The 16,575-nt window shown below is 31.2% G+C and overlaps 1 protein-coding gene across 1 annotated transcript; it reads right to left on the bottom strand.

The window, feature by feature from the left end:
- Window positions 1-7,536: 7,536 nt before the first annotated feature.
- Window positions 7,537-16,347, bottom strand: LOC141446564 (uncharacterized). The gene is made up of 3 exons (XM_074113106.1): window positions 16,217-16,347; window positions 8,657-13,331; window positions 7,537-7,817 (listed from the first exon to the last, which is right to left on the bottom strand). Exons 1-2 carry the CDS (start codon window positions 16,345-16,347, stop codon window positions 11,903-11,905), a joined length of 1,560 nt encoding a protein of 519 aa, XP_073969207.1. The 3' UTR covers window positions 7,537-7,817; window positions 8,657-11,902.
- Window positions 16,348-16,575: the final 228 nt, after the last annotated feature.

Below are 16,575 nucleotides of genomic sequence, written 5' to 3'. Positions count from 1 at the left end.
TCCAAATTTCAATCGCCTGTTTCTCTTTTCGTATTGATAAGAATTTAATGATTTCTGTATCAAATTGTAGAGAAAAGTAAGCTCTATAACTGGTATAAATCGCGGTGTTTTAATGGTAATAGTAATGGAGATAAGGAAGGTTAAATTTTCCTTATTTTCAAATACCTTCAAATTTCAATCGCCTGTTTCTCTTTTCGTATTGATCAGAATTTAATGATTTCTTTATCAAATTGTAGAGAAAAGTAAGCTCTATAACTGGTATAAATCGCGGTGTTTTAATAGTAATAGTAATGGAGATATGGGAGGTTAAATTTTGGTTGTTTTCAAATACCGTCAAATTTCAATCGCTTGTTTCTCTCTTTGTATTCATCAGATTTCAATGATTTCTTTATCAAATTGTAGAGAAAAGTAAGCTCTATAACTGGTATAAATCGCGGTGTTTTAATAGTAATAATAATGGAGATAAGGAAGGTTAAAGTTTGCTGGTTTTCAAATAGATTCAAATTTCAATCGCCTGTTTCTCTTTTCGTATTCATCAGATTTCAATGATTTCTTTACTAAATTGTAGAGAAAAGTAAGCTCTATAACTGGTATAAATCGCGGTGTTTTAATAGTAATATTCATGGAGATAAGGAAGGTTAAATTTTGCTGGTTTTCAAATACCTCCAAATTTCAATCGCCTGTTTCTCTTTTCGTATTGATCAGAATTTAATGATTTCTTTATCAAATTGTAGAGAAAAGTAAGCTCTATAATTGGTATAAATCGCGGTGTTTTAATAGTAATATTAATGGAGATAAGGAAGGTTAAAGTTTGCTGGTTTTCAAATACCTCCAAATTTCAATCGTTTGTTTCTCTTTTCGTATTGATCAGAATTTAATGATTTCTTTATCAAATTGTAGAGAAAAGTAAGCTCTATAACTGGTATAAATCGCGGTGTTTTAATAGTAATATTAATGGAGATATGGAAGGTTAAAGTTTGCTGGTTTTCAAATACCTCCAAATTTCAATCGCCTGTTTCTCTTTTCGTATTGATCAGAATTTAATGATTTCTTTATCAAATTGTAGAGAAAAGTAAGCTCTATAACTGGTATAAATCGCGGTGTTTTAATGGTAATAGTAATGGAGATAAGGAAGGTTAAATTTTCCTTATTTTCAAATACCTTCAAATTTCAATCGCCTGTTTCTCTTTTCGTATTGATCAGAATTTAATGATTTCTTTATCAAATTGTAGAGAAAAGTAAGCTCTATAACTGGTATAAATCGCGGTGTTTTAATAGTAATAGTAATGGAAATATGGGAGGTTAAATTTTGGTTGTTTTCAAATACCGTCAAATTTCAATCGCTTGTTTCTCTCTTTGTATTCATCAGATTTCAATGATTTCTTTATCAAATTGTAGAGAAAAGTAAGCTCTATAACTGGTATAAATCGCGGTGTTTTAATAGTAATATTAATGGAGATAAGGAAGGTTAAAGTTTGCTGGTTTTCAAATAGATTCAAATTTCAATCGCCTGTTTCTCTTTTCGTATTCATCAGATTTCAATGATTTCTTTACCAAATTGTAGAGAAAAGTAAGCTCTATAACTGGTATAAATCGCGGTGTTTTAATAGTAATATTAATGGAGATAAGGAAAGTTAAATTTTGCTGGTTTTCAAATACCTCCAAATTTCAATCGCCTGTTTCTCTTTTAGTATTGATCAGAATTTAATGATTTCTTTATCAAATTGTAGAGAAAAGTAAGCTCTATAACTGGTATAAATCGCGGTGTTTTAATGGTAATAGTAATGGAGATAAGGAAGGTTAAAGTTTGCTTGTTTTCAAATACCTTTAAATTTCAATCGCCTGTTTCTCTTTTCGTATTGATCAGAATTTAATGATTTCTTTATCAAATTGTAGAGAATAGTAGGCTCTATAACTAGTTTAAATCGCGGTGTTTTAATGGTAATAGTAATCGAGATATGGAAGGTTAAATTTTTGTTGTTTTCAAATACCGTCAAATTTCAATCGCTTGTTTCTCTTTTCGTATTCATCAGTATTCAATGATTTCTTTATCAAATTGTAGAGAAAAGTAAGCTCTATAACTGGTATGAATCGCGGTGTTTTAATAGTAATTGTAATGGAGATAAGGAAGGTTAAATTTTGCTGGTTTTCAAATAGATTCAAATTTTAATCGCATGTTTCTCTTTTCGTATTGATCAGATTTCAATGATTTCTTTACCAAATTGTAGAGAAAAGTAAGCTCTATAACTGGTATAAATCGCGGTGTTTTAATAGTAATATTAATGGAGATAAGGAAGGTTAAAGTTTGCTGGTTTTCAAATACCTCCAAATTTCAATCGCCTGTTTCTCTTTTCGAATTGATCAGAATTTAATGATTTCTTTATCAAATTGTAGAGAAAAGTAAGCTCTATAACTGGTATAAATCGCGGTGTTTTAATGGTAATAGTAATGGTGATAAGGAAGGTTAAAGTTTGCTTGTTTTCAAATACCTTCAAATTTCAATCGCCTGTTTCTCTTTTCGTATTGATCAGAATTTAATGATTTCTTTATCAAATTGTAGAGAAAAGTAAGCTCTATAACTGGTATAAATCGCGGTGTTTTAATAGTAATAGTAATGGAGATATGGGAGGTTAAATTTTGGTTGTTTTCAAATACCGTCAAATTTCAATCGCTTGTTTCTCTCTTTGTATTCATCAGATTTCAATGATTTCTTTATCAAATTGTAGAGAAAAGTAAGCTCTATAAATGGTATAAATCGCGGTGTTTTAATAGTAATATTAATGGAGATAAGAAAGGTTAAAGTTTACTGGTTTTCAAATAGATTCAAATTTCAATCGCCTGTTTCTCTTTTCGTATTCATCAGATTTCAATGATTTCTTTACCAAATTGTAGAGAAAAGTAAGCTCTATAACTGGTATAAATCGCGGTGTTTTAATAGTAATATTAATGGAGATAAGGAAGGTTAAACTTTGTTGGTTTTCAAATACCTTCAAATTTCACTCGCTTGTTTCTCTCTTTGTATTCATCAGATTTCAATGATTTCTTTATCAAATTGTAGAGAAAAGTAAGCTCTATAACTGGTATGAATCGCGGTGTTTTAATAGTAATAGTAATGGAGATATGGGAGGTTAAATTTTGCTTGTTTTCAAATACCTTTTTATTTCAATCGCTTATTTCTCTTTTTGTATTGATCAGAGTTCAATGATTTCTTTATCAAATTGTAGAGAAAAGTAAGCTCTATTACTGGTATAAACCGGCAATGTTTTAGTACTAATAGTAACGGAGATACGGATGGTTAAATTTTGCTTGTTTTTAAATACCGTCAAATTTCAATCGCTTGTTTCTCTCTTTGTATTCATCAGATTTCAATGATTTCTTTATCAAATTGTAGAGAAAAGTAAGCTCTATTACTGGTATAAACCGGCAATGTTTTAGTACTAATAGTAACGGAGATACGGATGGTTAAATTTTGCTTGTTTTCAAATATCTTCAAATTTCATTCGCTTGTTTCTCTTTTTGTATTCATCAGATTTCAATGATTTCTTTACCAAATTGTAGAGAATAGTATGCTCTATAACTGGTATAAACCGGCCATGTTTTAGTACTAATAGTAACGGAGATACGGATGGTTAAATTTTGGTTGTTTTCAGATACCGTCAAATTTCAATCGCTTGTTTCTCTCTTTGTATTCATCAGATTTCAATGATTTCTTTATCAAATTGTAGAGAAAAGTAAGCTCTATAACTGGTATAAATCGCGGTGTTTTAATAGTAATAGTAATGGAGATAAGGAAGGTGAAAGTTTGCTGGTTTTCAAATACCTCCAAATTTCAATCGCCTGTTTCTCTTTTCGTATTGATCAGAATTTAATGATTTCTTTATCAAATTGTAGAGAAAAGTAAGCTCTATAACTGGTATAAATCGCTGTGTTTTAATAGTAATAGTAATGGAGATAAGGAAGGTGAAAGTTTGCTGGTTTTCAAATACCTCCAAATTTCGATCGCCTGTTTCTCTTTTCGTATTGATCAGAATTTAATGATTTCTTTATCAAATTGTAGAGAAAAGTAAGCTCTATAACTGGTATAAATCGCGGTGTTTTAATAGTAATAGTAATGGAGATAAGGAAGGTTAAATTTTGCTGGTTTTCAAATACCTTCAAATTTCAATCACCTGTTTCTCTTTTCGTATTGATCAGAATTCAATGATTTCTTTATCAAATTGTAGAGAATAGTAGGCTCTATAACTTGTGTAAATCGCGGTGTTTTAATGGTAATAGTAATCGAGATATGGAAGGTTAAATTTTGGTTGTTTTCAAATACCGTCAAATTTCAATCGCTTGTTTCTCTTTTCGTATTCATCAGTATTCAATGATTTCTTTACCAAATTGTAGAGAAAACTAAGCTCTATAACTGGTATAAATCGCGGTGTTTTAATAGTAATAGTAATGGAGATAAGGAAGGTTAAACTTTGGTGGTTTTCAAATACCTTCAAATTTCAATCGCTTGTTTCTCTTTTTGTATTCATCAGATTTCAATGATTTCTTTACCAAATTGTAGAGAATAGTAGGCTCTATAACTAGTGTAAATCGCGGTGTTTTAATGGTAATAGTAATCGAGATATGGAAGGTTAAATTTTGGTTGTTTTCAAATACGGTCAAATTTCAATCGCTTGTTTCTCTTTTTGTATTCATCAGATTTCAATGATTTCTTTATCATATTGTAGAGAATAGTAGGCTCTATAACTAGTGTAAATCGCGGTGTTTTAATGGTAATAGTAATCGAGATATGGAAGGTTAAATTTTGGTTGTTTTCAAATACCGTCAAATTTCAATCGCTTGTTTCTCTCTTTGTATTCATCAGATTTCAATGATTTCTTTATCAAATTGTAGAGAAAAGTAAGCTCTATTACTGGTATAAACCGGCAATGTTTTAGTACTAATAGTAACGGAGATACGGATGGTTAAATTTTGCTGGTTTTTAAATACCGTCAAATTTCAATCGCTTCTTTCTCTTATTGTATTGATCAGAATTTAATGATTTCTTTATCAAATTGTAGAGAAAAGTAAGCTCTATTACTGGTATAAACCTCGATGTTTTAGTAATTATAGTAATTGTGATATGGATGGGTTAATTTTGGTGTTTTTAAATACCTTCAAACTTCAATCGCTTTGTTCTCTTTCTTTGTTGTTTAGATTTCAATGATTTGTTTATCAGATTGTAGGGAAAAGTATGCTCTATAACTGATATGAATCGCAAAGTTTTAGTTACTTTAATTATTGTGTTTTAGAAGGTTAAAAATTGGGCTTTTTTTCAAATGGCATTAAATTACTCTTAGTGTACAAAATAGAAGTAAATACAACAATATCTTCCCTACTTGAGAGTAAAGTGGCATCGATTAATCAAATGAAGTCCTACAATCTATTATAATGAACCACTGTCTTTTAGGTTATTGTTATATGAGAACTCTAATTTAATTTAGTTTTATTGTAAACATTTCTGAATAGAAGTATGGCTACTCTACCAAATTTACTCGTTTAAGATTTTTGTTTTTTATTTTATTTTAAAAATGTATCCCCTTATGTTGTCCTTTAGAGGGGCCGCCGACTGTATGTTTTATTGAACTTTATCTTGATGATAAATTTTGAGAGACAGTATTTTAACTAGTAGTTTCTGTTAATACGAATTTTCGCCGGTAGAGTGTGTATTTGACGGGACGTAATTGCATGCTGAAATGTCACTTTGTTAGAGAAAAGTGTTCTTATTTGAATTTTTCCGGAATAATTTTCCATATAGTGGAAAATGTAGGGCTATGACTATACAATGTTTAAAGAAATAGAAGAAAGTAATTCGTGAAAATGTTGAAAAAGGGATAGAAATGTGCGTCCGTTTGACCGCTAACTTTCTAGTTCTATTTGCTAAGTTTTCATGATTATATTCGAGGAACTGATTGATTTAAAGAAAATATGTGTAATTTGGGCAATTTTCAAAAATAAAGAACTTGTATCAGTCAATGTTATTAAATTAATTATCTATTAGTATTTGAAAGTTATCTATTTAGGTTAAGGTTTACGGCATCAATCCATCTGAATTGATTTTTTAAAAAATGTAAAGTTTTTTTATGTACACAAAAAAAATATTCATAATATTTTTTGAAGAAATGTGTTTACTATTTTTTTTATTTTTTATTTATTTATTTTTATTTGAATATCAGCTGCTTTTTAAACTTCTCTTCCGCTGTGACAATTTACCTAAAATCATTGGTCTCACCTAACCTCAACAGCTCACTGTACAGTTCGTACGGTGGAGGACAATACATTCATAAGTTTCTATCGAGAAAACACTATTCATAGGCCGGCAACGCATAAGAAAATTCTCCAAGCACAGTTTGCTTCATCAGATGTTGGACAAGGCATTAAACAATATAAGGAAAATTACTGATTTTTAAGAAACACTAGTTCGAATTCTTTTTTCTTGTTTCTCAAAAAGAAAAATTGTGCATAAACTTTTTTTACAATTTCTTTACTGAGTAAATATTTTTGCACAAACCCTCAAAATATTCACAAAAAGAAAAAGATAAAAAAGAAAAGACTGCTGGAGTCAGAAATATTTTTAAAAAATGTAGCTGATGAAAATGAAAATAAATATTTGGTTGTGACCAAATTGCTACTCCTTTAGTGGAAGAAAGTAAAAAATTCGATGCCCCCCGCAAAGAAACAATTCAATCAATTGCATTTTATACTAATTATTTCCATTATTTATTAATTTTAATTTAACTAAACGTAAAATTAAACCCAATATAAATCTCCTTAACAAAAACTTACAGTTTAAAAAGTTAAGTATAAGGGTTGATTAAACGACAAAAGGTACACAAATCAGCAAGTACCTATCATTTCAATCATACTACAGCTCGTAATAATTTCAGCCATTTAGAAACATTTTCTAAAAGCTTATTTTATTTAAATTGGTTTCTAATTTTTCGCGATTTTTATAAAAGATTTCTTTTACTATTAAGTTTTCCGAGAACATTCCCCTGTGAACAGTGTCTTAATGTATCCTTACAGAAGATATTAGAAAAAGAATCCATTGTACTTTTGAAACAATTGATATTATTTAAGTATAACTTTACTGCATTAAATTTTCATTAATATTTTTTACATTCTATTACACGTCACAGACCCTTATGCTGGCCATTTTTTTATCAATAAAATATTTTTGCTCAGGGAAGAGTAGCACCCCTCTAGCTCATATTGATTGTAATAGGAGTTATTAAACGATTAATGCATAGGTTTTTAATGAGACGCTATTCTATTAAACAATTCAAAAAATCATAAAACGTTTTTAAGAAAATTCACCTTACCAACATACGAGTATATTTACGCAATTATTGTTATTATTACTTTTACTTGTTTATATTTAAGTGCAATTTAGGAAATTATACATCGTCGGTTTAAGTTCATCCTTTGATTAAACGGATTGGCACTATACTGTACCAAATGGTCAAATGTTAATTAAAAATAAGAGTTAATTAATTACAAATATTTATAGTAATACAATATATTAATGTATACAGCTTCCTTTAAATCTGTCCTCATCTGATTATACATATGAATTTTCTTATTTGTTTTTTAGTGCAACAGTCTGCATAGGACGTTAATCTCCACAGTAATGGTTCTCAAAGCATTTTTGTCCAGAACTTTTTTTCCATTGCCTGATTCCCAGCTTTCTGAGATGCTCCTTCAGTTCCTCAGTTCCCCTCCTTTTAGGTCTGCCTATTATCCGTCTACTCTCCTGTCACTCCTTCTACAGCTTTTTGATTCCTCTGTAAAATGGATTAAGATAACGTATATTTTTAGATCAGGACATTACTGTTACTTTTACTAATTATTTGATTATTAAAATTCTATATAAGTATTTAATTAAAGGGACTTCATTTGTTTATAATTTAGAATGGATTATTAGTACAAATAGGTATATATTGGCTATTAGCCATTCAAGAGTGGAATTCCTTTTAACTCCGTGATTCAATTTTTAACAGTGATAGAAAAACTCTAGCTTTATCTTTTTCTATTTCATTGTGCGTGTGATTTGAGTAGGGTTTGCCAGGTCGAGTGATGATTATTCAAAATAAAGAGCGTAGTAAAGATAAAACAAAAATAATTGGGAACGGAGTTAAATTAAAATGCCTGTTTACTAACATTTATTAAGCCGTAATATAAACTGCATTTTTATATTAGCAGAAAATATTTTATTGATAAAAAAATGGCCAGCATAAGGGTCTGTGACGTGTAATAGAATGTAAAAAATATTAATGAAAATTTAATGCAGTAAAGTTATACTTAAATAATATCAATTGTTTCAAAAGTACAATGGATTCTTTTTCTAATATCTTCTGTAAGGATACATTAAGACACTGTTCACAGGGGAATGTTCTCGGAAAACTTAATAGTAAAAGAAATCTTTTATAAAAATCGCGAAAAATTAGAAACCAATTTAAATAAAATAAGCTTTTAGAAAATGTTTCTAAATGGCTGAAATTATTACGAGCTGTAGTATGATTGAAATGATAGGTACTTGCTGATTTGTGTACCTTTTGTCGTTTAATCAACCCTTATACTTAACTTTTTAAACTGTAAGTTTTTGTTAAGGAGATTTTTGTACCTTTTAGAAAGTGTTAATTATAGTTTCACAGTCCTATGACGAACAATATTTAAACTTCATAGACATCTCTGAATAAGATCTCTCTGCGTACAGTTTGCCTTTAATCTGCAACATAATGTAACGGACCCCTCATCCTTTTACAACCTGGGCTTGGGACCGGCTTCGGCGGACTTAGTCCGTCAGTTAGTTTTAGTCACACATAACAAAAAAGTACAATTGATGTAAAAAAATAATTATATAGAACAAACCATTCACAGTGAGGAGTATTTATTAAACAATATGTATTTAGCTTCCTCTGAATTAGGTATGCAATCCTTCTGACAACTGCATCAAACAGAAAATTAATTTTGGTTGGGCAATTTAAACTTTTCTGCATTATTAAAAAAAAACAAAAAACGAGCGTAAGATTTAAAAAAATCGGAAAAGAAGTTGAACAAGAACTTTTTAATTTAATGTTTATAGTCATCAGCTGTGAAAGATTCATCTATAGGTACGTAGAATTTCAAAAATTTATAAATATAGACTAAAATTGTTCAAAATATGCAAATTAATAAAATGAAGAAATTAACTTATAAATATCGTTGAATATGACATAGAATTTGTTTTAATCACAAATATAAATGTAAATTACAATGAAATATATTTCTTCTTTGAAAAGGATGGACCATTTCTTACAAAAAAACAAAATAACATTAATGTATTTTCATTTACATCGATGAAAAAAAATATTTCGGGACAAAAAGATTCATTGCGAAAAACAAATTTTATATCAATGATTTTTTTAACAGAAACATGCACAAACAGATTAATAATATCATTAAATAAAAATCACATGCAGTCAGTCCAAATGTCTGTTACCTGCTGGCTCTCTAACGACCGAAATTAAAGATTTTAAATTTAAAATACATCGGGTTTGTTTTTGTTTTCACATTGTATTTGTTTTTAACATTAAAATGTACGCGTCTTTTAATCCCGGATTAAATTTAAAATTATAATTAATAATCTCGTCATTTAGCAAAGTCCACGAATTATTTTGACTTTTTATCGCGCAAACATAGTGACCGGAATTAAGGCCCGAACCGTAGTGATAAATCACGGACGCCAGTGAGAAATTAAAACCGTCAATTTTAACATTATGTTCATCGAAAGAGTGAATTTCATTTAAAACACGATTTCCTTGGTAACGCTTTAATATTACAATGAGATAATCCGATACCGAATGTAATTTACTTCGAATATAAATTTTATTTTCACCGCATTCTGAACACGTGATATCCGATAATTTATAGTCGAATAACGTTTGAAAACTAACCGGCTCGTTATTTTGGACAACCCCGAATTCTAGGAAGTACATTACTTCAGGATTAGTGGGAACGTCATCCCAATAACTATTGCAATTGAAACATTTTCGAACGAATTTAACTGTGCAATCAAATAACTTGCTCGGAATGTTATTTTCTGTAACTAAAGCGTTTATTACGAACGATAGAAATTCTTGCGCGTCTTGCTGAATATTAGCGTTGAAGTTTATGTCGCTATCGTGAGCAATTAATTCGCGGAGTCGTTTAGTATTTGATTTGTTAGTACCAAGAGTTATTCCGGTTGTTAAAATATTTAATAATTCGCAAGTTACGCTCACTGTTTGGTAGTTCTCGCGAGTTTTTGGATCCGGAAATCTTATTTTTATATTATTGGACAGGTTATTTTTTAGGTTAAATTTAACGAGATCTATATTAATCAAACACTGTGCAACAACATTCGCGTAACATGAAACGCCGTCAGAATTGGTTAAGCCAAATATTTCCGTTTTCGAACAAATTTCGCGATTATCATATGATTGAGGAAGGCATTTTGTTTTTGTTAACTTGATGGTGGGGGAAACGCAAATATTATTATTCGCAGTATGCAAACATGGTGATTGGATCATTTTATTTAAACGATGGTATTCACTTATCGCGTCCGTATCTGCTTTTATTTTTGACGGATCGAAATCAATTAAATACAAACCGTTTAAATTAGTGACCCGTGAGAGAGCTACATAGTGCATGCCCGGTGCAAACACTTCTTTACCTAAACTCGTGAACAAACAATCCAAGGTTAAGCCTTGAGATTTGTGGATGGTTACCGCGTACGAAAGAGACACCGGAAATTGTTTCCTATGCACGTAAATATTTTTTATTAATTGAAATCGCGCTTGTACCCTTTCTAAAGTAAAGGGTTTATTATTTACGACGACAATTAATGAATCAACGAATTTTCCTTTATAAACAAACCGTTCCACTACACCAATTGTTCCGTTTACAATTCCGTTAGCAATATCAATGTTTCTTTTAATCATTATTTTAGCGCCCACAAATAAATTTATAGTTTTAGATAAATTAGCTGTGCGAGAGACGTCTTCCGAAATTTTAGAAATTAACAAGTTCAAATCTTTTATTTTTTTATTTGACAATTTGGAATTATAATCAATTTCATCGATACTATCAATTGTAACTATTTCTTTCGCGAATTTATCCGAATAAAGTTTATTAAAAGTTATACATTGAGCTTTAGTCGCGAAAAGACATAACGGATTTTTACCGGAATCGACTAATTCCTTATACCTTTGAATTACATTATTTAAATCATTATTTGGTAGAAGACGTGAGTTTAATAGTGAGATGTCTTCTTCGCAGACATTACCCGACCGAATATTGAGCAAGGTATTTATAAAACCGCTTTTATCATTTTTTTGTCTTACGTTAATTTTTAATTCGTCATATTCGAACATCGACCAAAGATCAACTGAACCGATGGATCCGAGTTTGGATTTACATTCGATGCGGGTTAACTTTTTAAAAACTTGATTACCTTTGACGGGCTGCAATTGTAACAAATCTCCGAAAAGTAAGATATTAAAATTACCGAAAGGTTCATTATTTTTGGCAATTTCCGTCAACCGAAGATGAATATAAGCAAAAACGAGACTCGAAACTAAACTAATTTCATCGATTATCAATAATTTCATATCTTTAAGTACGTGCCTAATCGCCCGACAACTTTCAACGTTTAATTTATTATATTCGGCGGTTTGTTGGTGCTCAACCGGGAGCGATAAAAGCCGGTAAATGGTGACGCCATTTACATTATATGCAGCCAGGCCGGTCGGAGCCGTTATAGCCACTGAAACAGTGTCTTTCTTAGGCGGAAATGTGTTGTTAATCCAAACTTTTAACGCTTTTAAGAGATACGATTTACCCGTACCGCCTACACCAGAAACGAATAATTTAATTTGACTGTTGCATTTATTATTACTTTGGTCGTAATTACGTAAGGTTTTCCACGCTTTCTTAAAACAACATTATTTTTTAATTTTATTCGGTTATCGGCTTCTAATTGATCGCGGGAAAGATCGTAATAACGACAGAAGTCGTATAAGTTTAAATTTTCTAGATGGTCGGGTCGATTCGGATAGTAATCGTTTAGCCATGACTTCAAATATACATCCGTTGAATTAGCCGGCATATTTTGTAATTGGTTAAACGGTTTTAAACATAGTTTTCTATTCTCGCGAAACGTGGTGCTGATATATCTCATATCTTCCGATTTACCGTACAAATGATGCCCGAGTAACCGGTCTATTGTTTCGTATAACCCGATCTGACGATGCGTTAATTTTTTTAATCCTAAACTCAACAACGCTTTTTTATTCGATTCTTTACATATATCAGCCCACAAATCTTCTAATTCCGTTTTTTCATTTTTCGATATATAACTAGTTACGTAAATGACTAATCTCAAATCTCCGTCTTTAACAAATTGCACGTCAACGTTAAACCCGCCGGAAGCTAATAAAAGGACAGGGTTGTAGTCGTTAATGCGTACCTCACTTCTCTGTCTGGGCAAGTCATAAACACGTTTCGGACCGAAACCTTTAACTCTAGACGCGATTGTGGAAATTATGTCATTAATTATCAATTCGTCGGTAACTTTACGCGGAAATCCAAACCGACATTTAGTATACATTTTTTGATTAACGCGATATTTACGTTGACAGTACGAGTTACATTTATGCATTTGATATTTCCGGACAAACGAGTGCAAGACAGGTGACTCTAAAGGATCCGGTAACCGAGCACAAATATATGTGTTAATAAAATCGGCAACCTTTTTAAAGCAATCGTTATTAATTTCCGGACTATCCCGAATCCACAATAACATGTGGTAATGCGGCGCCCCCCTTTCTTGATATTCTACGCGCCAAAAATAATGTTCCACGAAACCTAATACCGGATTTATTTTATCGTTTATTAGAAACTTGAACATATTACGGATGAGACGGTGATAATATCTACACACACTAGTCGGATCTAACGCACATAACTCTCCGGCGGACATTTTCTCCACGTTAGGAACATCTTTATTAATTTTGACAAGGTACTGCAATAATTCGGAATGATCATATTCTGCACACGACAATGTTACAAAAAAAGTCGGCGCCCCAAAATCGCGTGTCATGGCATTGAGTTCTTGACGTCGACGTTGCCAATACTCTTTAGTGCCTCGCAACGAACTAAATAGATTGATTAATTGTTGTTCTAATAATTCATCGTTAACGGAAACTTTGGTCAAAATATCATTCACCGTGTACGGTTTGTAAGCGCGAACGTTTAACAAGTGTGAGCAATCGCCCCGCCTAGGTATTTAAATTCACTATCGTTTAACAAGTGAAATAAATAACAAGGATCCCGCCGAAACCGCCCGTCTTTATTCAATATTCGCGTTTTACGGTACTCAGCGTCCGACAGAGGAATATTTCTATTTACCTCAAATTTTCCGAACCTGCCTTTAGGAAATAGATGAGGAAATGTTAGGTAATCTAAATTTTTATCAAAAACCGACACGTAATCTCCCTTCATTTGCTGCATTTGATACGATTCAATTTCACTCGATTCCACTGCATTCATATTTATCGGATGAAGGGAGTGAAAAGTATAAAATCCGGTTTTGTAAAAAGTTGCAATATCTACTTTTTTTATGGAAGCCCCGGATATATCCTTAAAAGTACATTTATTACCAATATCGTTAATATTGGGTAACAATTTTACATTTAGATTTACGTTCGCGTACAAAGGGTTAATTTCTTTTAAAGCGGCAATCGCTTTGTAAATTTTATTCGCGCTCACTAAATCTTGCCATATCACTCGGTTTTGTGTAGGTACGCCATTAACCAGTACAACCACTTCATGATTTTGGGGCAGTTCGTTCGGAAGTAGGTCCACGTTTTTCTGCAAAGGGAGGGGTAAATAAGTGACGCGACCCTTTAACCCTTTAAGTTTTTCACTGACCGCAATTTTCCCTTTTTTCGGCTGGAGACGAATTACACATTGAAACGATTTAACTAATTGAGTCAGCATAGTTTCGAAAATATTCAACTTACCAACTTCTGCAGGCACGGGATCTACTTCTAAACAGTTATACGCGGCGCGTCCGGGAATACAATTATGATTCAATTTTCGTGCACAGTATAAACAAATTTTGAGACTGCGTCGGTGAATATTATCATAATTTTTATTAATATAAAGAATTATAGATTGCCATGATTTGTTATTGTTTATCTGAAAATTTACGAAATCTTTTAAATCCTCGTCATAAATTAACATATTGCAACACGCGCAAAAATTCTCCGGAAAGGAAAGAACTGTACGTTTTAAGGAAGATAAGTTTTTTTTATATTTATGCAGAATATTTATTTCATTGGTGTCGCAACTAGTAGAAGGTACATATTTCTTAAATTTGTTTATATCGATTTTAAGTGTTCCGAGAAACTTTTTTAAATCATTAACGGACCGTAAAATAGATTCGACATTATTTGCTCTATTTATACACGATGTTACACGATTAATTTTGAAAAATAGATTACGAATGATGTAAATCTGTCTTTTTATGTTCCTAAACGCGGTGTAGTGGACCGATAATTCCGATAGAAGTTGTAGAAGTGTACTGCATTTAAAAATGCTGTTGTGTGAGGCGCAGTGTATGGTGTGACCTTTTTTTTCGTGATGTCTGTACCGACATTTGTTCGCAAGCTTTTTGATTGACACAGTATTTATATCGCCGTGAACAAATTCAACTAATTTATTTAAAGTAGTGCTCATACTTTGTTTTGAAAATTTACATGTGATACCGCAAGGCCATTCTACAATATTATTATTATCTTTAGTAATGTACTTTTTTAAATTGTGTGCGTTCACGAAAACGTTCTGGCTATTAGCAAGTAATGTATGACCGGGAGGAATCGCGCTATAAGAGCTTTCGAAGAAATAAGGTTCAGAATGTGCCGTGTGTTTCTGTTTACCTCCAAAAACTTTCACGATATTTTTAGGAGTTAGGGTTTTAATTTTATTGATTTCGAACTTATTAACGGCCTCATCAACAACGGCTTTTAATTTATTGTTTAGAAATCTTAAGTATGATCGAGCGATTCCGACTAAATGATTAGCATGTTTTATCAGGTAATAAAACACTGTGCGTTTAGTTTTATTTTTGACAATATAATGTTTATTAACTTTACTATTTAGCTTTAAATTTGCACACAATCTGTTTATTAACGCGCATTCACCTTGAAACCTATTTATCTTTTTTCGAGTCTGTATCCGTTTTTTCAATAAATTAGCGAATGACACCGAGGGCTTATTTACGTTTTGCCGAGTCAAAAAGTACCGGATATTTCTTTTTAAGTTGATAACAGCTCGATTTCTTCCATCATAACGTTTTTGTCTACTGCTGACTTTGTTTCTTTTCTTTTCATTGTACTTTCTTTGTGTTTCAGTCTTCTTTTCACTGTTTGTTCTGTCTTTTTGTTTCTGCTTCCTTGCTATGCCAACTTTATGGACAACATTGTATACACTTTGCTTCTTTCTTTTATGTTCTGAATGAGCTATGTCATATTCTCCCTGTTTTTTCTTTATTTCCTCTTTATGAGATAAATCGTACTCTCTCTGTTTTTTGTTTATCTCCTCTTTATGAGATAAATCGTACTCTCTCTGTTTTTTGTTTATTTCCTCTTTATGAGATAAATCGTAGTCTCTCTGTTTTTTCTTTATTTCCTCTTTATGAGATAAATCGTACTCTCTCTGTTTTTTCTTTATTTCCTCTCTATGAGATAAATCGTACTCTCTCTGTTTTTTCTTTATCTCCTTTTTATGAAATAAATCGTACTCTCTCTGTTTTTTCTTTATTTCCTCTTTATGAGATAAATCGTACTCTCTCTGTTTTTTGTTTATCTCCTCTTTATGAGATAAATCGTACTCTCTCTGTTTTTTGTTTATCTCCTCTTTATGAGATAAATCGTACTCTCTCTGTTTTTTGTTTATCTCCTCTTTATGAGATAAATCGTACTCTCTCTGTTTTTCTTTAATGTGTTCTTTATGTTCTGTATTGTATTCTTTCTGTTTCTCTTTAATATTTTCTTTATGTTCTAAATTGTACACTTCCTGTTTCTCTTGGATTTTTTCTTTTTGTCTTAAATTATATTGTCGCTGTTTTCTTACTATTCCCTCGCGATTTTTAACGTAGTACCGTTGTTGCTTAGTGGCGTCGGGAGTCATAAAATTGTAGTTCTCGAGCTCAGCAGTGCTGTCAATTGTCTGTCTAATACCCGTTACTAAATTTTTAATTATCTGCTTTCTTTTTCGGTACTTAGAAGGCATTTTCGTAAATATATAATAAATATAAGTAAATAATTAATACAGAAGGTAAATACTTAACGTATATTTTTCTTAGATTCTGAAAACAAAAACAAAAAAAAATTATTTTTTAGCTTCGTAAAAAAAAGTGATTTTGGTTTGTTGCAATAGAACTTCAAAAAGTAATTTGAAATATTTTAGTAAAAATAGAAAATAAAAAAAAAGGAACTCCAGAACAATAGTTGACCATAA

This window comes from Rhodnius prolixus, unplaced genomic scaffold (genome assembly GCF_049639745.1).
Source record: "Rhodnius prolixus isolate KJV_2025 unplaced genomic scaffold, Rpr scaffold_7, whole genome shotgun sequence".
Classification (NCBI taxonomy): Eukaryota; Metazoa; Arthropoda; class Insecta; order Hemiptera; family Reduviidae; genus Rhodnius; species Rhodnius prolixus.
The sequence above is the reverse complement of the archived record's forward strand: the minus strand, read 5'-3'. Positions and strand labels throughout refer to the sequence as shown.